At 40.4% G+C, this 23456-nt stretch overlaps 2 protein-coding genes and 1 pseudogene across 5 annotated transcripts; 2 read left to right on the top strand and 1 right to left on the bottom strand.

Moving 5' to 3' along the window:
- Positions 1-3813: 3813 nt before the first annotated feature.
- Positions 3814-14691, bottom strand: Brix1 (biogenesis of ribosomes BRX1). The gene is given in 10 exon segments (NM_001029915.1): positions 3814-5452; positions 5651-5779; positions 7338-7439; positions 7573-7623; positions 7754-7827; positions 8026-8075; positions 8362-8432; positions 10711-10754; positions 12404-12515; positions 14532-14691. Coding segments are annotated over 10 exon segments (1059 nt in total). The 5' UTR covers positions 14688-14691; the 3' UTR covers positions 3814-5182.
- Positions 14692-14849: 158 nt separating this feature from the next.
- Rad1 (RAD1 checkpoint DNA exonuclease) lies at positions 14850-22909 on the top strand. 4 transcript variants are annotated; one of them, XM_087618418.1, is made up of 6 exons: positions 14850-14875; positions 15317-15579; positions 17025-17133; positions 19425-19683; positions 22158-22256; positions 22544-22909. In XM_087618418.1, the coding sequence occupies exons 2-6, from the start codon at positions 15382-15384 to the stop codon at positions 22719-22721; spliced, it is 843 nt and encodes a 280-aa protein (XP_087474544.1). In that variant the 5' UTR covers positions 14850-14875; positions 15317-15381; the 3' UTR covers positions 22722-22909. The 4 variants fall into 4 exon arrangements, with proteins under 4 accessions (XP_087474544.1, XP_087474535.1, XP_087474536.1 ...); XM_087618409.1 differs by having other exon boundaries at positions 14853-15044; XM_087618410.1 differs by having other exon boundaries at positions 14853-14988.
- On the top strand, positions 20186-20313 carry LOC120101260 (small nucleolar RNA SNORA48; annotated as a pseudogene).
- Positions 22910-23456: the final 547 nt, after the last annotated feature.

Below are 23456 nucleotides of genomic sequence, written 5' to 3' on the forward strand. Positions count from 1 at the left end.
CCTCGCGCTGCGGAGGCGGGGCCTGGGCGGGGGACGGTGGGCGGGGAGCCACGCCGAGAGTCATTGTGAGGAGCACAGTGGGCTGTTTGAGTGGCACTACTTGCCTCCCTGAATGGAGGGCAAGGTAGGCTTGGCATGGGAAGTAGTCTGGGAAATACTGCCCGGCTTTGGATTATTTATTTCTCTACAGAAGGGGCAACTCGAGCTTCAAGTAGTCAAGCGCTTAGTTTTAGAAGTTCTTGGTGGGAACACTTGGGTTCACTAACCTTTCAATTCTCTTCAGCTACCACTTCCTAGGATCTCTCATTTTTTTTCCTCTCCTCTTGACTGATAATGCATGATAAAGGACAGTAAATAAGATGATTGCTTAAATCAGTTTTTAAACATTTTAAGATAGCATAACAAAAGCCGGGATGAGTGCGTATGAAGAACACAGCTTTAATCCCCGCCCCCACCCAGGAGGCAGAGGCCAGTATTCAGGAGTTCCAAACCACAACTTCAATTACCTGTGAATTCAAGGTCTGCTTGTTCCACAGGAGTTAAATTTGTGATTCTGTCTCTGCTTCCCAAGTGCTGGGCTTACTGGTCTCCACTGCCAGACTAGTTCTTTTACACATATATGAAGCAGAAAATGTCCACATCATAGCAATTACTCTTCCTAAGAATAAGTCAGTCAGGGCTGGAGAGATGGCTCAGCGGTTCAGAACCCTGACTGCTCTTCCAGAGATCCTGAGTTCACATCCCAGTAACCAGGTGGTGGCTCACAACCATCTGTAATGAGATCTGATTCCCTCCTCTGGTGTGTCTGAAGACAGCTACAGTGTTCTTATATATAATAAATAAATCTTTAAAGAAAAAAAGAATAGATCAATGAGTGTCGTGAAATGTCTTAAACAACACCCAGCCTTGCTAAGACCTCAAAACAACAACAAAATGTTTATAGAGCATTTCCTCTCTGGAGAACTTTCCTTATTGGGGGGGGGGGGGGGGGGCAACACATTTTTTTTTCTCCCTCCCTGTATGCTTTTGTTTGCAAGCTCTAGAAGACTGAGTTGCCTGACTAGAGATGGTGGATCATGCCTGTGATTGCCAGCAATTGGGAGACCAAAGAGAAATGATTGCCATGAGTTCAAAACCAACCTTCCAATTTAAAATAATAATTATTATAAAGATGTCTTTTTTGCAATCCACAAAAACCCTTTCCTCTACATGGAAATATTAAATAAAAGTTAAAATATTTATATGACCTAAGAGAAACCTGAGTACTGAATGAAAAATACATACATACATACATACATACATACATACATATATAAAAGGACATGACTGCTCCTAGGTTTGCTGGAGGAGAAAGTTTATTGTGGATAAAACGGAGAGCATAGCCAGAGCATATGGGAGAGCCCAGTGTGAAGTGCGGAGGGGATGGGGGGGGGGGGGGGTAAGACCAGAAGTCGGGTAACTGAAATGGCTGGGTTATACAGGGAAGTGCCTCAGGGGTGTGCAGCCCCTGGGCTGGGGAGTCTTTGGTAGACGGCAAAGGGCAGGCTATGCCTGTAACAGGTAGGGACTGAGGTATGCTGGGAGAACCTGGAGGAGAACCTGCTTTTGATAAGGCACTCTGCCTTTCATCCCAGTGTTTAAGACTTAACCAGCTTAATAAGTACCATGCATCTCTCTCTTTTTTTTTTTTCTATTTTTTTTTTTCCGGAGCTGGGGATCGAACCCAGGGCCTTGCGCTTGCTAGGCAAGCGCTCTACCACTGAGCCAAATCCCCAACCCCTATGCATCTCTCTTGAAGCCTAACTTTTTGTATGCTATTAAGTTGATTGGCTTGAGAATGCAGTTTTGGGATAGTATTTAGCCAACAGGTTTTGGCGGGATTTGAGTAGTCATATTAATTATATTACATACATAAGAGATCTGTACATTTATGTCAAAATGGTATCCTAAAGTCTATGAAAACACATTCATAACTTTAAGATGGAATATTTACGGGGCTGGGGATTTAGCTCAGTGGTAGAGCGCTTACCTAGGAAGCGCAAGGCCCTGGGTTCGGTCCCCAGCTCCGGGGGGGGGAAAAAAAAAAAAAAAAAAAAGATGGAATATTTACATACATCAGGTAGCTGTAGATTCTATTCAATAATATATGGCTAAAAAGACATTCATTGCTAGCATCTTGTGTACAGGGTTGGAGCAACCAAATGGTAAGGGTGACCATCCCTTCCTTAATATTCTGCCCCCAACACAATCACAAAACCCAACCGAGCCTCAGCGTTTTCTCTATTAGATGGCTAAGTTACTGTTTGAACACTTGCCTATTTTTTCAATCATTTGTTAATGGTAATGGATAAGGCTGGAAAAGTTTGAGTTCCCAAGATACCTAGGATCTTTCTTCTCCTGAGAACCATGTAGGCGTGGGGGATATGGGGTGAATACACTTGTTCACCTTTAGCCACGTGGTTGGTTGTAAACTCTGCAAATTGCTTTACTGCTTTGGGGTGAGCATCATTTATTTTGGTCCATGACAATGGAGTAGAGTTAAACTGGATGTTATTTGGGTCATCTTTGGTTGGTTGGTTGGTTTTGAGACTATGTAGTCCAAATTGGTCTGGATGCAGGTCTATAGATGCAGCCTCTCAAGAGCTAGGGAATCACATGAGTCACTGTATTGTTTCAAGAGTATTCTGATTTAAGCATACTGATTTTATATAAGCTACCTGTGCAACTTGGGGGATAAAAATTTGCACAAATTAACTCTTAATTTGAAATTATGACTGGAAAAACTAAGAGGAAAAAAATTACGAGAGAAAAATTGTGAAATTGGAAATTCTACCAAAACCTCACAATGCAAGAATCCAAAGTTCATGTTTTTCAAAACTGGCAACTTTTTATAAATTGTAGTTTGTTCACAGCATATATTCACTAGTAAACTCTTCCTCATGTTTAACACCCTACTTTCATTCAAGGCTTTACTCAACTGACTAAATAACCAATGGCCATTTAGTCCTCTGTATTTAACCAGCTATGGCCATGTCAAACTAGCTAGACAAGTGAATCTCAGATCTGAATCACTTGTATAATTTAAATAACTTCAAGTAGTCTTACTTAAAACTATTTCAAGAACAGTAGCACAATTAACAACTTAACTGAACCCAGGTCTTCTCAAAGAGCAGCCAGTGCTCTTAACCCTCACCATCTCTCCAGCCGGTACACACAGGTTTTAAGTGACTTCGTGCTGATTTTGGTCAACTTGACAAACTATAGTCACTTGGGTAGATGGAACAATTGAGGAAATACTTTCAGAGTGGCCGGTGGGCCACTGATGTAGGAGGGACAAGCCCCCCACAGGCAGTGCCATCCTTAGGCAGGTGATTGGTAGGAAAAGCAGCCAAGCAAACCAGGAGCAGCCACTAATCTGTGTTCTCCTGGATCTCTGCTTCACTTCCTGACTCTATTTCCCTCAGTGATGAGCCTGGAAGTTTAAGATAAATTATTTCCAATCAAGTTGCATTTGGGTAAGGATGTTTATCACAGAATTAAAAAAAAAGAAAAAGAAAAAAGAAACTAGAAATTAAATCTAAAAACCAGTAATCACATAAAACTAGAAATAAGTGAAAGATAACCACACCACACTACAAGATTACAGGATATCAAGATTAGTCCAATCCCACTCCCACAAAAGCATAATTTCCCCTCAAAAATAATATATCTACTTTGCAACTGGTATTCTCATAGGCAAGAGCACAAGAATGATTGTTCTAATGTCTGGTAAGGTACAACTTTGGATCTTACAAAAGAGATTAGAAAGCCTTATTACTAAAAACCTTTGACCAGTTTTATTTAACAAGTGTTGTACAAAGAGATTTCTGTACCGAAATGTTTACCACAGGCACCATACTAGAAACACTAGAAACATTTAGAAATCTTTGAATGGAGAAAGCATACATGTTTAGTCAGTAAACATGCTGCAGGTGTGGGGAAACACACCATGTTAAGTGAAAAGGTGTGACAAAACCATCTGATACAATTTAACATATATATGTATGTATAAAAAACATCTATGTCCATGCATCTCACCAGCCAGCCAGCCCCATCACCACTGGTGGATCAGGTTGCTGCTTTCCCTATTGCTACTGCTATCTAGAATCTGAAGTTGTCTAAAATTAAAGTTGCTTACAAACAGGTATTAGTTGTTTTTTAAAGCCTAAGAATTAAATGGTACAGGTACTAAAATGTAAAAGTAACTTATTCTCCTGATGTAATTGTTGTCTCCGAGGCTTACTGCCTCAGACTAGCCTAGGCCTAGTCCTGGAAGCTTCTAGCCTCTGTACAATCAAATCTAGGCCTAGAATGCTTTCAGCCTCAAGACACCGAATAAACTCACCCTTTCTAGTTCTGTCACCCCTTCTAGTTCTTTCTGATCTCAGATAGCTGACTCAATTCAACTCAGGTGTTCTGCCTCAAACTCTTCTCAAAGCTGATCAATCTTTTCTCTTGGCCTCTTTGCTGTGCTTAGCCTTAAATTAACCCTGACTATCTGTTCTAATCTTCTGGCTTGTTCTTTCAACATGTCTCCGTACAATTGTCCCAGTACAACTTCCTTTTCTCTGCTGCTCCCAGAACTTTGTTCTCTGTTCTTTGTTTTCTTTGTTCTCTGGTCTGTATTCCAGTCAGGGGGATTAAAGGTGTGTGCTAAGGCTGAGCCACAACTAAAAACAGGGTTTTCCAGTAAACACCACAATTTTGGGATTCACTGCAATCAAATATCCTATAACGATCAGAAGTCTGCTTCCTAAGGCTTCGTGAATTAGTGACCTCAGCAGAGAAAGCTCAGTGAAATGACCTCCACCCTCCCATCCAGTCTCTAACATCTTTGTAAGTAATTACAGACCCAACTAGTTCTTTTGAATTTCAGCTTAACCAAACTATAATTCTAAGCAAACAAGGCAAGATAACTGTTAAGTGTGCTAAAGACTCAATACTAAGTGAGGCTCTGAAAAGAATAAAGTAGCTGGTGAGTTCTGAAGATGCTTTATTTAGAAAAATACCAATACTGACTTAAAGATTTTTAATTTTTTAAAATAGCGCCCTAATCAGACAGCTAATTCTGTATACTAAAAGTATTTACACATGGAATACGAAATAAATACACAGTAACTAAAAGAGATAGTTATCCATGGATTCATTTGGCACCCCCTCTGCTCATCTTCTGCTGCAGTTTCCGATGCCTTTTGTAAATCCTTCTCTTTCTCGCTTTCAGATCCACTTTTGGCTCTGGTTTCACCCATTGTACTTCTATTGGTTTCTCCTCTGCTGGTGTAACAAACACATCTGCAGTGGGATCGTGTGGAAGAATAGTCTTTGGTTCTTTCTTCCTTAATTTCTGAACATCTTTGACTTGCTGTTTCTCTCTGTACTTGGCAGCTGTGATGGACCTTACGACGCGCCGATGCTAGACACAACAAAGTGTAGACGTTTGAATTAAGGCATTCACTTATGTACCTGCACCCAAAATCATTAAAAAAAAAAAAGAAACATGTGCAGCAGGACAAATTCAGTCATTCAGTGACACCAGTGATTACAGTGGCTAAAGCACTATAGTATAGATAAACCGAAAACAAAACAGAACCAACTGAAACACGCAGCTTACCATGTTTGGAGACTGGTAATGAGGATTTTCATATAAGGTTGGTCCTCCAAAGCTTCCCTGAAAAATCTTTATGAGATTTAAGACAAAACGAGGTCCAATTTCCACTAGAGCAGCGTCTTCTTCTATAATCTTCAATAGAAAAGAAACACTCCTTGTGGTTTGGGTATATTGCCAAAAGGTAAACCAGCCACAACTTCATTACAAGTATACTCTAAGAATTGATAAAACAAGCCTGGCACACTGTGAATCTCAGCACCGAGGCAAAGGCAGGTGGATTAATGCCTTGTCTACATGAGTTCCTGGCCAGTCAGGGATACATAAAGGGACCCTGTCTCAAAATAATACAAACCAAAACCAAAATAAATCACAAAACCAGAATTGATAATTTCAAAGTAAGAAGGTACGAACTTGGGAAGTGGTAAATCACAATGCTTCCTATAATCTGTTACTAGCTCAAAGAAGTTATACAAACACCATGATTTTATTTTTCAGTGTTCATGTGCATGTGTGAAGGCTAGAGAGCAAAGCAACCACAAATGCTGTTCTTCAGGAGCTGCCCACATGTCTCTTTCTTTATATCCATTTATATTGTAAATGGGCGTTTGTGTTTTGGTGAGCATGCGCAGAATCCATAGGACAGCTACAGGCTCAGTTCTCTCCTACCTACCACATGTGTCCTAGAAAACAAGCTCAGGCTGCCAGGCTCAGTGAGGAGCCTTTACCTGCTGAGCCATCTCCTGTCCCACTTTGCTTTCTGAGATGGCCTCTCACTAGTAGCTGGAACTTGCAAATTAAACTTGATGGGCCAGCCAACAAGCCACAGGGATCTCCCTGTCTCTACCACTCCAGATCTAGGATCACAAACACATGCCATTTACACCTCAGGTCTTCATGCTTACACACATGTACCTTACCTGTGTTTTTCTAAAAACTGTGAATCTGAATTAGTTTAACAAACACAAACATTCTTTTCATTTGTCCATTGAACAGCGTCTCTCTACACAGCCCGGGCTGTTCTAGAACTCAGAGATCCACCTGCCTCCGGCTCCCGAGTGTTGGGAAAGCACTCTTATAACACTCTCAGGAGATCCACTCTTCCAAGTAAGGAGATTTAACTGATACTCAAAGGATTCTTCTATAAAACATGGAGCCAGGAGAGACAGGAGCCCATCTCCTGTGTTTCTCACCTACAGCTGAATGAAACCTTGTTCTTGCTGCTCTCTACTTTTCTGCACATTATGACAAATTCTAGATTTCTAGAAGATTTCTAGAAGCCCCACTTCCCCTGGATGAGTCATTTCATGACTCACCTAAAAGTTGTCACTATAGCAATTGTTTTCCTAAGCCTTAACGGCCTCCCACCCTCTAGTGCTATAGTCTAACCTTTCAGGAAGAGAAATAACAAACTGTCCTTTACAGGACTCAGGAAAGGCTGGAGCCAATCAGCAGAGTTCCAGTCTATGTCCTCTGTTTAAATGAGTGTAGCAGCTTGTTAACAAATGTCATCTGTCACATCAACTGACAACCAGTGAAAGAAGCAAGTAGAGATCTCTTCAGGTATGTGGCAGCAATCATTTGCCACAAATACCTGGAGGAGAAATGGAGCGACTTAAAAGAATATACGTCTTCATTGTCAGTAATGTATATCCCAAAATATTCCAAGCATGAAACATGAAGTACAGCCAACCTGGAAGTTCCGAAACCAGATCCGGTTATCCAGAATGGTGAACGTAAACACGTGGTCCACAAACGGCTGACTCTTGGGATGGTACCGTGGTGTACTAAAGATCTTTAAAAAAAAAAAAAAGTTTGTTAGTTTTTCATTCCAAGGCACACCATGTGCCTTGATGTCTAAGTTAATAAGCACATTCCAAGGAAGACATTATATATTCCTAAAACTACTTTCTAAGAAAGATATTTACCTGAATTAAGAATTCTTTTAACAAAGCATAATGTGGCAAGTCATCAAAAGCCTAAAAATAAAAATATGAAGACATTACTTAAAAACAAGAGTACCTTCTTTAAAATGTCTTTATATTAGTGGTTATTATATCAACCACTTAGAATAAGAGAATTAGACCACACACTGAATGAGAAACTTACAGGGTCAAAAGATAAAAGGGGCCGAGAACCTTTCAAACAGTTCCCAGTCATCTTTAGTTCAGCCAGGGTATGAACTAAAAAAAAAAAATTGTAATGAAAAAGTTAAAAATTTGCTGAAATTATCCCCAAATATTTCTTTTTTTTTTTTTCAGAGCTGGGGACCAAACCCAGGGCCTTGCGTTTGCTAGGCAAGCGCTCTACCACTGAGCTAAATCCCCAACCCCCCCAAATGTTTCTAAAATGTTCACTAAGAAATATTAAGTCAAACTTACTATTTTGAACCAAGAATTTGGCAGATGGCCCATGAGGTGAATTTGAAAGCCTGAAATATATGAAAGAAGCTTTTCAACAGATTAGAATGTACAATACAGTGAATGCTCACCCATACTAGCAGATTATCAAACAGCACATGTCTCTAGTACAAGACAGGACATCTATGGTATAAGATACAAGTATCTATAATGTAAAATAGCCCACGCCTACAATATTCATGCCAAATGTTCTTTAACGGCTTCAAATATTGCGCAATTAAATGAGTTCTCTCCATTCCTTTTACATAAACATTACATCCTGTTATATTTATCAATTCTATCAATATATTCTCTTACCACATATAGAGATCCTGCTTTTTCTTAGCTTCAAAGTAGATGCATTTGTTGCAATTTTTCATTTCACAGACCTAAAAAAAGAAAAAAGATAATATAACAAGAACTAAAGGAATAAGTAACCAGATTTCTTTTTAAAAACAACCTGTGTATATTTATTCACAGAATTTTATTTCCTCTCTGGCATTCTACTCAAGTTAAACTTGATGTTCTACGCCTCTGGTAGAAGGATCCTCCACTCAAATCTCTTTCATCTGTGGTATTATATGGTGGGTTTTTTTGTTTTTTTTTTTTTGCATCTTTATTAAATTGGGTATTTCTTATTTACATTTCAAATGTTATTCCTTTTTCCAGTTTCCAGGCCAACATCCCCCTAACCTCTCCCCTTCCCGTTCTATGTGGGTGTTCCCCTCCCTATCCTCCCATTACCGCCCTCCCCCGAACAATCCCATTCACTGGGGGTTCAGTCTTGGGAGGACCAAGGGCTTCCCCTTCCACTGGTGCTCTTACTAGGCTATTCATTGCTACCTATGAGGTCAGAGTCCAGGGTCAGTCCATGTATAGTCTTTGGGTAGTGGCTTAGTCCCTGGAAGCTCTGGTTGGTTGGCATTGTTGTACATATGGGGTCTCAAGCCCCTTCAGCTCTTTCAGTCCTTTCTCTGATTCCTTCAACGGGAGTCCCGTTCTCAGTTCAGTGGTTTGCTGCTGGCAATCGCCTATATATTTGCCATATTCCAGTTGTGTCTCTCAGGAGAGATCTACATCTGGTTCCTGTCAGCCTGCACCTCTTTGCTTCATCCATGTTATCTAGTTTGGTGGCTGTATATGTATGGGCCACATGTGGGGCACCAAGTATCATGCAGCCTAAGCTACCCTTATCTCGGTACTCTTCCTCCTCCTGAGTGTTGGACTGCAGGTTCACTAGTCTAATATCTTAAGAGTAACTGGTGTTCTTGCTGTTACTGAAGATCTCTTCCAACTATATTCCCATGCACAAACTCCAATGACTGAAAACAACATAGAAAATATGCGATACTAGAACTGTATCACAAAATACAGCTCTAAGAAAACTAAAGAGGATATCTGATTACATTACAGATGGTTGTGAGCCACCATGCGGTTGCTGGGAATTGAACTCAGGACCTCTGGAAGAACAGTCAATTCTCTTCGTCGCTGAGTCAACTCTTCAGCCCCAATATCCTTTATTTCAGTCATCAACGTTTTACTTTAATTTTATAACATTTAAATTTTTAAATTTTATTTACACAGGCAAGACATTTATTCATGAATTAAGGGATTGGTAAGAGGCAAAAGTAAACAAAACCTACTTCAAAGTGATTTGATCAACATCTGAAGTCTTTTGTTTTATTTTGTTTATCTGTGTGTCACTGGCTGTCCTGAAACTTACTCTGTATCTATAGCCCAGGCTGGCCTCAAACTCAAGAGATCTGCTTACTTCTGCCTTCTGAGTGCTGAGATTAAAGGCAAGCAGCACCATGGCCAGCAACATGGTCAAAAACTATCCTTAAGAAACACAAAAGCATCCTTAGAATATATTCCCATGTTATAGTAGACTCAAACTACTCAAGATAATGAAACTTGCCAAATTAAAAAACATTTTCCTTTGATTTTGTTGCTTTTTTTTTAAAGTACTTACTGGGACTACTTTTTGTACTTGACTTCCCTACTGGAATGTTCTTCCACCATTTTCTTTTTAAGTCTAAGAGTGAACTGACAATTCCCCTTCAAGACAACTCCTCTCAGAAATGCTTTTCTAGTCTAGCTCAGGAATGAAAAATACATACTGCTTTATTTCTTGTATCCTTACTGGAAAGTATAATCTTGTTATGTCCTGCCTCCCTCATTGAGGCTTCCTGACAAAGAGGGCATTGTTCTAGTTCTGGTCAACACTGTTGTCACAGCTTGTACAATAATGTCAACATCTGTGCCAAACTACCAAATAGAAACCTTTCAGTAACCAAATAACCTTAGAACTGCTTAGAAAATTTTGTTTTGAAACATAATCTTAGTATCTTCCACAGTACTTTCAAATTTTAACTATTATTAATTTGTAATACCCAGAGAACAATTTTCCCTGCTCAGTTAATAATGAGTACTTTTTACTGCATGGGTATAAATAGCTAGCATTCTTTGAAATTGTTTTATATATTTTGGTTAATCATCCTTTCGCTGTAAGTTTCAAGTAATAACAGATACCATGAAAGAAAAAAACTGACAAATTAGTGAAACTAATAAAATTGGAATTATTCCCAAAATGACTTTTATAAGTCACTAACTTGTTAAGACATTTTTAAGAGTTGATAAAATACTTGTAATTAACTTTAAAATTACCTCATTTATCACAAATAACTTATCTTTACGATCCATTTTAGTATCTATAAAAAGAAAAAGAGAAAGCCAGTAAATAATAGATTTCAAGACTGCCTGACTTTGACTACATCTGCTATCTAGATAATTTAAGACTGATCAAAACTAAAAACACTCAACCTCTTCATAAACTAAACAAGTAGAGAGCAGATAGTGCAGTGCCTACTTACCACTGTAGTGGAGACTGGAACCCCAGGACAGGACAGGCACAAGCCAGGCAAGCACTCTACCACTGAGCTACAGCCAAGCCCTCTTCACTTTTACTTTCAGGCTGGTCTCACTAATTTGCTCAGGCAGGCCTTGAACTTTCAATCTTCCAACTTCCAAGTAGTTGGAATTATGGGCCTGTGCCACCTGGCCAGGCTCAAAACAATTATTTTTAAAGACTGGCTCTCATGTAGTTTAGGCTGACCTCAAAGTGCCTATGTACTTCAGTTCCTGATACTCCCACCACCATCTCCTATCAGTGATAGTCCAGGTAAGTACCACAATGCCCAGCTCCTGGAAGGAAAATGAGACCAACTACAAAGTCCTAGCTGGCCTTGAACTCAAGAGATCAGCCTCCCAAATGCTGGCGCTAAAAGTGTGTGGCACTACACCTGACCAAACTTATATTTTAACTTATGAAAATATTATTTTGAATCAAAGGCAATTTTAAAATTGTTTTTGAATAACCTTAGAAATGAAGTACATCAATAAAGAATTTCAGTTACTTTCAGGGATTGAGGACAGTACAGACAAGTTTGGCTTGAGAAAGACTAAAAAACTAAGCCATTCCATAAAACATAATCCAAAACCATCTCAGGAAACAGCCATACACTATACACACGGCAGTGACAGATGTCTGAAATCAAAAGCAAACATTTCTCAGTAGCCTCTAAGGCAGAAAAGAACACTGTTAAGCCAAGGGTAGTGGTACACACACTTTCAGTCCCAACACGGGGCTCAAATAAGCAGATCCTTATGAGTAAAAGGCAAGGGAAGACTAGGCTATATAAAGTGACCCTGTCTCAAAAATGAAAGTTTTTAAATGTTTAGGAAGCAATGCACGCCAGTCCTTCCTCCATATCCCATCCATCTTCTGACCACTAGAAGCTACTGTAATGTAAGTGCTCTTGAATTTTTAGGAAACCCTTCTATATTAAGATGGATATTTTTAAAAGTAAATAACATGTGGACTTTTGTCAATAACTTCTAATAATTTAAGAATTTCTTTTAAAATGTGGTACTTGAGTGAACTTTTGAAGTGAATGAGTGTGTGTGTGTGTGTGTGTGTGTGTGTGTGTGTGTGTTTTCATCAGTCCAGAGGTCACCCTAGGGTGTCTTCCTTCAGGTGCTGCTCACCTTGTTTTTGAGTCAGGGTCCTTAAACTGGCAGAGGTTGCCCACCTGGCAAAACTGGCTCGCCATCAAGCCCCAAGTATTCATCTGCCTCCACCTTCTCAGAGCTGGAGTAGTAGTCCTGTGCCACCACACCCAGACCCTTTCTGCCAATTCTGGGGACTAACCTCAGCTCCTCTACTTAACTGACTAGACTGTACCAGCAACCTGTAGTAGTGTACTGTGGTTCTTTACCTGACAAAGCCGAGCAAACAGGTAAATATGTAAATATGTTAGTCAGGTCTATACACACAGTGTAAAGCACAATGCTAGCGTACCTGCTTTAGAATGAGGCATCAACATTCTCAAGTCTTGCATCAAGTGTCTTGTTCTGAAATTTATTCCTCTGGAAGAAAAGATGAGGATCCGCTCTTTATTTTTCCATTTGCCCTAAAGAAAAGAAAACGGTAGATTTTAACATTTTGTGCTGAACTTACTTCGTGTGTTTTTGACAGTTTTTCAAGTTTCCAGTATCAGGCATCATTGATATACTTCCTTAGTCCCAGTACTGAGGCTGAAGCAGGAGGACTTGGACCAGGACTTTAAGGCTGTCCTGGGAACATAGGCCAAGGTCTTAAAACGAAACGGACTACTTCACCACCCTCACCACTGCAAGGATCTTTCCTTAGCCCCCTAACATCTTTAACTTTTTATTCTCCCCATTACAGTTCCTATGTTCATTTCCAGTTTAACTGTACAGAAAGGCAAGACTCTTTCTAGCTTTAATTATACATGTATCAGACAGAGTAAAGCTTCAAACTCAACTCTAACACTAAACTTTACCAAGCCTAAACCTGCATATTTCCTTACCAATATTTCTTCCCCCCTTCTTTAGCCCTTCCCTCCTTCTGCTACCTCACTTCAGGGGCTCATACTCTGAAGATCCCATTTGCCTCTGGTTTCTCACAGACATCATAAGCACCACTGACCACTATCAGTTCCTCTTTACAACAGTTTGTAAAGCCTACAGTGTCCTTAAATCCCTATAACTGATTATCAACAGCTGCAAAGCTCTTGAATGCCTGGCTTTCCCAGACAGAATCACTGTGACAGCTAACTAGCACCAATTTAATCTTGGTTTCCAAACTTCAACATGGACTATAAAATGCATTTTCACTGTTTACAACACCACTGCCCAACACTGACCCTGCACATTCTCAGCTAATCAGCTGAGTTTTTAGATTTTCTCCACCAACCCTTACCCCCCATTTAATGCCTTTGATGAATTTTTTTCATCTCCCCCCCAATATATAAATTGAACCCTTTCTTTGAAATCCAGCTAAAAGGCTAAGTCCTACATGTTTCCTTACCACCCTAAAAGTAGTAATTGCCTCATTAACTTCAATTAATGTATCATAGTGTGACTCAGATTACAGTTCCCAACATGTTTCTGTCTGACTCCTAAAAGAGAGCACTGACTTTTATTGAAAACCTTATGAGTCCAGCTTATTTTTCGAAAAAGTCACTTTTATCCTTTCAGACAAGGGTATGAGATTTAGCTGTTAATTAAAACTGGGGTACAATATACACTGGCCTTTCACATTTACTTTTTACTTAGTACTAGAGTACTACACTAAGCACAAAGGTCAGAAAAGTCTGAGGCAAGATTTCCTCCATAAATATACCTTGCTTAAGGAGTTTTCAGGTGACGGAAAGTAACTCTAACAAGAACCTGCTCGCCTTTAGAATAAACCCAGTTTTCTATGAAGCCTTCTTTCCTGCTAAACTCCAGTATTTCTGGAGGAAAGAAATCTTGTTCATCGTCTCCTAGATGCCAAGGCCAGGAAAGCTCATCTTGGTATAAGTGTGACGCACTGTTGAGCACAGTAAAATTAATGGTCTAAGTTTATTATTATTGATAATATTATTATCCCGGGGTTGAGGATTTAGCTCAGTGGTAGAGAGCTTGCCTAGCAAGCGCAAGGCCCTGGGTTCAGTCCCCAGCTCCGAAAAAAAAAAAAAAAATACTATTATCCTTTGAATTAAAGATCTAACCAAACAAGTTGGACTCACAGGGACAGTAACTTTAAAGGCTTGGCAAACAAACTTTGGTAACCCCGTGTGATATGGACCAAGATGGAAGGAATTTATTGATACACCATAAAGACTTTGAGGAAAAAAAGAAAAAGAAAAAACATTACTCTGGGGAGGCGGGGGACCAGTAACCGGAAGGCAGAATATTAGAACTAAATACTCATTAAATTACCTCCCTGTTAGTTGGCTAAGGGTCTACGAACAGCGGTTTCCAGGAATACGGCCATCTGCACGAAAACTAGACATAACACTGTCCTGTCCAGTCAAGGGAACCTTAAGCTCATAATCCAGTCAAGTTTTGGTTGAAGTCACTTCGGTAGCTCAAAGGCGGGTCAGGAAGCCGACTCCAACTCCAGGAGTCGGGCCTCTTACCTTGCAAACAGGACCTGGAATACGATCTTTTTCTTCCTCCGCCTCTTTTGCCACATCGGCCTGCTTAGCTGGCTGCCCGGCATCTTTCCGGTTCTTTTTTGGCTTCTTTGCTTGAACCTCCAGGTCCCCACGCCGCTTTCTCTTAGTCGCCGCCATCCTGCCTCGCCGCGTTAGTTGCTGTCCACACTTCCGGTTCCGCCGCTCGCTCCTTCTTCCGATCTCTATGGTAGTGCACGCTGAGCCCTGAGTTAGTCATCCAGCTCTCAGACGCTTTCTTCCGGTCTTGTGGTAGACTATCTAGGCACCCGGCGGCTCGGTGGTGACGGTGGCCTGGTTGGCTGCGGGTCTGAACAGTGGCGGGAGCTGTTTGCCAGGCTTGCTGGCTTCTGGATTCTCAGGGTGTTCTTCTTGGGGCTAGGCTGACAAGGGCTTTACGGGATCGGACGTCACCTCAAAGGCAGGGGCCTGGCGCCCGGGGCTCCCCTTAGTGGCCGCTGTGCGGCGAGCGGGCTGGTGAGCTGGGTGACGGTCGGCGCCGCGGTCTAAGGTGTCTGTGGCGGGCTAAGGTTGGTGGCGCTCAGAGGGGCTAAGCAGGCCTCGTGCTCTTGTTACCCTGTAGGAACCCGCGCCAATTAGAACTACCCAGTGAATTGCATTTTCCGGCTGTATCAGACAAGGAAACCGTAGTTTTGAGACATGGAGATAGAATGTTCCCGATTTCGGCTCGGGTTGAGATCGCCAGTCCTGTTAGCACTGATCGCGGGGTTTGTTGTTCCGTGTCTCAGGTTTTCGGAGATCTTCCGGAAGAGGAGCATCCTTCTCTCTGAGCTGAACGTACAGTGGTCCACCCATGCCTCTCCTAACCCAGTACAATGAGGATGAGTACGAACAGTACTGCTTAGTGGCCAGCCTTGACAACGTTAGGAATCTCTCCACTGTCTTGAAAGCCATTCACTTCAAAGAACACGCCACGTGTTTTGCTACTAAAAATGGAATCAAGGTTACCGTGGAAAATGCAAAGTGTGTGCAAGCCAATGCCTTTATTCAGGTATGGGGGAGTGGAGACATTTTTAAGCATTCCCTAACGAGTTTAACTTGAAGGACTTATTCCATAAAACTCAAGTTAGAGAACAAAATGCCTACTTTTTTCTTTCCTGCCAACAAATACTTTCCCCATCTTGTCTCACACAGATGAACGATTACTAGTGACAGTTTATTAATGAGACACTCATCACCATTTACCTTTTATAGACACTTTATCTTTCCTATTTGACATAAGTGGCACCAGACTTAATTTTCAATAGTCTTATTTAGTTAGGATAACAACCGAGAATGTTTACTCTTTACAATATAATTATTGAAATGCATGTTTTAGTTTTTCCTCTTACTGGCTGTAATAGCATTTTTCCCCCCGAGGCAGTCTAACATATGGCCCTGGTTACCTGGAACTTGCTTTTGTAGACTAGATCGACTTCAAGTTCTTGGAGATCAGCCTGCTTCTGCCTTGTATTGAAGTACTGGCATCAAAGCCCCACCATCACCCACAGCTATAATCTATTCTTATGTAGTATTTGTATGAGTCAGGTCGGAGCTCAATGTTCAATTCATGTTTTTGAACGCTTGAGTATAGTATCAACTCACAATTATGTAGGAATAAATAAAACATGGTTTCTGTTTTCAAAAGAAATTGGAAATAATTATCATGCATGCATTATTAAATTGTCCTATCCTGAAGTGACTTTAGCTTTAACTGATAGGCACAAAAGACAAAGTTAGGATAAACTTAGTGGATTTAGATCCAGAAATGAAAATGAAGGACCCTTGCTGAGAGGGGTTGTCTTTGTGGTTTTTTATTTGGTTTTGGTTTTTACTTTTTAATTTTATGTGTAAGAATGTTTTATCTGCATGAATGTCTGCAAAAGGCATGTGCCTGGTTCCTGCCCAACCCAGAAGAGGGTGTTGGGTCACCATGGTGAACTATATTACTACTACTACTATTACTATTACTGCTATTACTACTACTACTACTATTACTACTACTACTATTACTACTACTATTGTTGTGGCATAAACATTTATTATGGTTAAATTGGTTACAGATGGTTTTGAGTCACCATGTGGGTGCTGGAAATCAAACGTGTTTTCTGGAAGTGTAGCAAGTGTACTTAACTGATGAGCCATCTCTCCTACTCCCTTTTAACCAAAAAAAAAAATTCATACAATATATTTTCATCATATCCTACCCCTACCCCCTTCAGGAGCTTCTAAATGGGGCCTTAGTGTTACACCTTTAATGATTAAACCATCAAGTAGTATTCAAGTGATAAACATTGCAAAGTTAGCATGCCTTAGTTGGGAATGAGAAATAGTCTCATGGAGTTGGCACAGTATGGTTACTTTCTAAGCATAAAGTGAAATGTAAACTCTCATGTGTGAATTTTTCATTCCTTACTATGACCTCACTTTCATGTTTGCATGTTTGTTCTTTCCTAGGCTGATGTATTTCAAGAATTTATCATTCAGGAAGAATCCGTTACTTTTCGAATTAACTTAACTATCCTTTTAGACTGTTTATCTATTTTTGGATCAAGTCCTACACCAGGTGAACTATATTTCTACTACTACTACTATTATTACTACTACTACTACTGTTGTTGTGGCATAAACATTTATTATGGTTAAAAGCATAGAAAATACAGTAAGACTTCTGGGATATGAGCTTTTCTATGTTTTATTTATTTTTGGAGGCAGTCTTATGTATCCCAGCCTGGCCTTGAGCAGTCTGTATAACTGAGGATGACCTTGAACTTACCTTCCAGCCTTTGCCTCGACTGAGGAGATGATAAAGATAGGCAGCCACCTGTAGTTTTATGTGGTATTGGGGATTGAAACTAGCACTTAGTACATGTTAGCCAAGCTCTCTACTATAGCTGAGCTACAGCCCCAAGCCAGCCAATCCTTTGTTAGAAATCTAATTGCTCAGGGAAGACCTGGGGTCCCACTCCTAGTGGAGCTTTTGGCAGCTGGGAGCAGAGGAGAAAATCATTTCTTTGGAGGTCCTAGGGAGGGAACATTAACCTTAACCCTAACCCTAATAAGTAGACCCTAATAATTAGGGTGTGGATTTGTTTACATGGATTAAAATTTCAAAGAATAAAGGGAAACTAATTCTCAGCTCATTTTCCTCCCACTGATGACAATCATAAACATAAATATTCAGACTGCCAGATGAGTATTTGTTTACAGTTCTTTACATATTCGTGAAGGCATTCATTCATCTTAGTTCATCTTACTATGCAGGGTAAGTTGTTACCTTCCTTGTTGCTGTAGAAAAAAATGACCTACAAAGCAGTTTAGGTTTATATCAGCTCACAGTTGGAGTGTTTAGGCCATGTGGCAAGGAAGGGCTTGGAAGCAAGGAAAGAGCGTGAGGCAAATGCTCACATTGTCCACAGTCAGGAAGCTGGCTCTCTTATTCAGTCTAAGAGGGAAGCCCTTAAAGTGGTGCTACCTACATTTAGGGTGGGGCTCCTACAACCTCATCCTGATCAGGAAACTCCCTCATCACAGATGTGCCTGGGGGCTTGTTTCCTAGATGATGCTAGAGCCTGCCAAGTTAACAGTATTAGTTATCACAGTGCTCTGAGAGTTGGCTCAGTGGTTAAGAGCACTGACTGCTCTACCAGAGGTCCTGAGTTCAATTCCCAGCAACCACATGGTGGCTCACTACCACCTATAATGGAATCTGATGCCCTCTTCTGGTGTGTCTGAAGATAGCGACAGTGTACTCATAAATAACTTGAAAGAATTTTTTTGTAAAAATTTTAAATCAAAAGACTTTAAAGTCTTAAAATATCTTTAGCAATGTGAAATATGTTTTAATTACATATTTATTCTAACTTACTCAGAATTACTTAGAGGCAAAGAGAAGCAAATTTTTGCTGACTCCCAGTTGACCGTTGACTAGGAAATTCAGTTACCCTGTATATAAGTCCAGAAGGATCCCAAAAGAATCCGAGAATTGCTTTATTTCATTGGGAAGTAACTCATGGCTTTGCACTGGCAGGTCCATAATTAAGTTTTGGTTTTGCAGGGTCCTGAGTATAACTCAGGTTGGCCTTAAACTTGAGGTATGCCTGTCTTAACTTCTGAGTGTTGGGATTACAGTGTACTCTGCCATACAATGTACCCTAGATGACCTGGAACTTGCTGTGACCCCCTAGGATTGCAAGTCTTAGTCGTGATCTGTAGCTGGGTCCAATTTCACACTTTGAGCAGATGAGATAACTTATTAAAGTGCTTACCAAGGGAGCTCAACAAAACCTGAGTTTGATTCCTAGGTCCAATGGTAGAGAGGACCAATTCTCAAGAGATTTTCTATGACATCCATGAGCATGTATGTCATGTATATATGTATTCACACTCATAGCCATCATACACATATAGTAAATACATGTTTTTAATTATGCATTTACAAATGCAATGTTCCTCAGCTCAGTTTTTCCTGAGAATATTTGATTTCCCATATCCCTGACTTGCTCTCTAACCAGTAGGAAGGAGCAGGATATTTTATATCCCTCCTCTGTAGGGATTTGACGTGTTAAATTACATCACCAATGACTACCCTCTATTGCTATCAAGTTGATTTAAAATAATACTGTATCTCAATAAGAGGCATTGTGTATAAGAAGTGGGAAAATCATTTCGTCAAGTTGGGTTTTGCTCAGATTCCCAGTTTCCTTGGCATTATTGGAATTAGGTATCTTTAAGAAGAGTCAGACATGCTAGAAGCTTGGGAGATAAATTATTCTTGAGGTAGCATGTGTGGCATTTGGAGGGAACGCTAGCCCCAGAGCCACGGAGCTAAGCCCCACATGATTTATTTTACTGCAGGGACTTTAACTGCACTTCGGATGTGTTACCAAGGTTATGGTCACCCACTGATGCTATTTCTAGAAGAAGGAGGAGTAGTGACGGTCTGCAAAATTACCACTCAGGAGCCTGAGGACACACTGGATTTTGATTTCTGCAGCACCAATGTTATGAATAAAATTATCCTGCAGTCCGAGGGACTCCGGGAAGCCTTTTCTGAGTTGGACATGACAGGTGATGTCCTACAGATCACCGTGTCTCCTGACAAGCCCTACTTCAGGTACGACAGTGCAATTACCCCTGATGTGGTCTGGCATGGACCCAACCTCCATGCAACATTGAGTTGCGTTGAGTTGAGGTTTTTTTTTTTAACTCATTCTAGAATTTTCAGAAGCATTTGATTATTCCATAATTTTACAACCTCAAGATAGGAAACTTAAGACATACAAAGAGTAACCCAAAAGCATTTATGCTGGAAGTTGATTTCGTAGTCTACAAACCAGTGGTATTTAAATGGCTGTCTGTGATGCACATGAGGTTCCATCTTAAGGAAAATTGGATTTCAACCTTTAAACAGCATGTACATGGTATCCGTTTTTCTTTTACGACAGTTCAGGATATAAAAGGAAGTAGGTATTTCTGATTTGCTGATAGCTTTTTTTTTTTTTTTACTTAGTAGCTATTGATGATCTAAGGTACATATCTATCTTAACACTGGTGAGGGGAAAAATGGGAATCAGCAGAGAAAGAACAAAATTGCAAACCATTTAGAATACTACTCCACGCCCTGGCAATGGGCAAAGAGACACCTGGTTTGTGGTGTGTTCTTGTATCAGTCAGGGCAGGCCTTTGTTCATCCTAGCTTGATGCCTAGCTTGGTGACCAAAGCTCTCATGCCTAGGGCACATAAAATCCTGAAGGAAAAAAGAAAGAATAATAATACTCACAGGAACTTGGGAAACAGTTCTCAAGTACTTGGAGTATTGGAAACCATGGACCTCATTGAGTCAGGCATTTTTCAGCAGAAATACAATGTCAAAACTGTTCTGATATTTTGTCCCAGCAAAATTTCTGAGTGTTTTTTTTTTCAGAGCTAAATTAATTTTATAGAACTTAACATTTTTGAAGATTTGCAGAGAATATAAGTTGTGGGGTTTTGTTTTCTTTTGTTTTTGACTTAGGAACAATTATGGGGAGCCCTCTCCTGTGATTAGTCAGATAAGACTTTTTTACTCATGATATACTAAAAGTTAACCAAAATGGAAAGCACTGACACCCAGTCAATCCTTTAAATCAAGTATCAGAGGATCCTCTTCCACATCAGCTCTCGGAAGAAGTACCCAGATGGGCCCTGCGTCCCATTCCAGGATGGGAAGCAATTTGACATGTGGAAGTGGCTGGGAATTGTTTTTACAGATATGTTAGAATTTGAAGTTCATGTGGCTCTGGTGGGGTAGTTGGGTATGTGTGTGGTGCTGAGGAAATGAGCCTAGGCTGGAAATGGAGACCTGATGACAGTCATCCTGCATGAGAGCCGAGCAGAAGGAACTCAGAAGTTACACCAGAGCAGGGAATATAGACTGACTGGGAACATGGAGGGTAGACCCCGAGCTTTAGGAAGATCTTCCAGGACTGATCACTGCTTGTCAGCGTGCTTCTCCCATAGCAAATGCTTAGGCAGTTCTTGGAGACTAAACTCAGAACTGTGTACATTTGCTGACAGTACAAAGTTGGAAAGGCCATTAAACTTCTAAGATCAGTCTAACACAGAGAAACTGTAATAGTAAAGCACAATTTAAAGGCACAAATTGCATGTAAATGGTTCAGCTGTATAAGCTAGGAATGGACCTTACAATTCATTTAAACCAAGGCCTTCTATTATGCACAGTTCTCTGAAATATAGTTCTAGATTTAAAGATAAGGAAAGTTAACTGTTCTTATCCAGCTGAACAGAGTACAAACTATATAATCTGATATGATGTTTTCTTCAAAGCTGTAGAAAAGTTTCAGACTTTTAAGAGTATGCTCTTTCAGAGGACCCAAGTTTGATTCTTAGCACCATGTCAACCAGCTCACAACTGCCTGTAACTCCAGCTCCAAAGAGAAGTTCTGGAGAGTATGGACTCTCATACACAGACAGACAGACAGACAGACAGACAGACAGACAGACAGACATCCGACCGACTGACCGACCAATAAAGGTAGAAAGTAAAAAGTTTTAAGCTTGTTATTAGATACTCTTTGCCTCTACAGCATCCTGTGGAAACGTCATTATGATGCTTGATAAGGTGTCTATAGCTGTGAGTGGTGCTATCAGCTTGAGCCTGTTACATGGTGACAATGTTGTGTGTGGTCCTGTGTATGTAGTGTATTTGCATGAATGTGCAGTTGCATGTGGTCTTATGTATACATACGAGGCCAGAAAAGGACATGGGGTGCTTTCCTCCATTGCCTTCCACCTTACTGCCTTGAATCACAAGCTCCCCGTTATGGCTAAGCACCTGCTACTGCGTTATGAGGACTGCTAATCTCCATCCCTGAGTGGTAGGGTTACAGGCATGCATGGTCATACCTGGCCTTTCATGTGAGATCTAGGATTTGAACTGAGGTTCTGAAGCTTGCAGTGCAAATGCACTTACCTGCTGGATAGAATCCCTATAACTTGGATTTTAATATGTCATTTCTTAAGGCAGTATGGATTCTGATATTGCTTATTATTGAATCTGTGAATAAATGAGTCACTTTCAACCTTAGGTTGTCTACTTTTGGAAATGCAGGAAACTCCCATCTTGACTATCCCAAAGATTCGGATTTGGTGGAAGCATTTCACTGTAATAAGACCCAGATCAACAGGTCAGTACTTACTATGAAGGTTACATTGTTGAGTACCAGATTTCCATATAAATACAAAACAGGTAATTTTTAATCTGTTAAATGCATCACATTAAAGAGAGTAGATGGTTGGACACTAGATTACTTAGGGATATTGCGTTGTAGTCTCAGGCTGTAAAGCAAGAAGTCCAGCACCTTGGTTAAGAATTTGCTACTCAGTAGTTCCTGGCTAACGTTTGTCCTTTACTTTGTGGAATGCATTGCATTTAATGGATCCAAATAACAGCTTTTCATTTACTCTCCCACAGATACAAACTTTCTTTACTGAAACCTTCTACAAAGGCATTAGCTTTATCTTGTAAAGTGTCTATTCGGACAGATAATCGAGGATTCCTCTCATTACAGTACATGATTAGAAATGAGGATGGGCAAATATGCTTTGTGGAATATTACTGCTGCCCTGATGAAGAAGTCCCTGAGTCTTGAATAATTCACTGTGAATATTTGTGTCTCTGTAGTTGGTGTTGTCACTCTGACTGTATAATCCTGATGATTTCATATTGGATTATATACAGAGATGCATGGAGAAGATAGGGCCAAGGTCCCATTCTGTAAATAGTGTTTATTTTGTGAATAAATTTTTCATGTGGCCAGAAATTATCTGGCTTATTGTACTGTCCTGTGATTAGCGTTCTTTTCTTCCTTTTAAAAAATGTGTTCAGTGTGTGTGTGTGTGTGTGTGTGTGTGTGTGTGTGTGTGTGTGTGCCTATCTTGATGCCCTAGAACTAGAAGCACAGATGGTTTCAAGCTGCCATGTAGGTTCTGGGAACCAAAGCCTTTTCTCTGCAATGACGACTGCACCATATCCCCAGCATTCTCCTCTCCCATGATGACTGCGCCACATCCCCAGCATTCTCCTCTCCCCATGACTAGCTTCCCAACTTAGGGAATCAGTGAATCAAGATGGATAAATTATGGTTTTCCACTTCAGTAGACTTTTGTTTTTCGGTTTTTCAAGATGGTTTCTCTGTGTAATAGCCCTGGCTATCCTAGCTACCACCAGGCTGGCATCAAACTCAGAGGTCCCCGATCTCTGGATATGCACCACCATGCTGGATCTAACATAGACTATCTTAAGAATCTATACAAAGTTGGATGGAGTCATATCTGACGTGTTCTTTTATTTATATCTTAGTGTACATTCCAGACACTAGATCTTA

Source organism: Rattus norvegicus, chromosome 2, assembly GCF_021556685.1.
Source record: "Rattus norvegicus strain SHRSP/BbbUtx chromosome 2, alternate assembly SHRSP_T2T, whole genome shotgun sequence".
NCBI classification, from domain to species: Eukaryota; Metazoa; Chordata; class Mammalia; order Rodentia; family Muridae; genus Rattus; species Rattus norvegicus.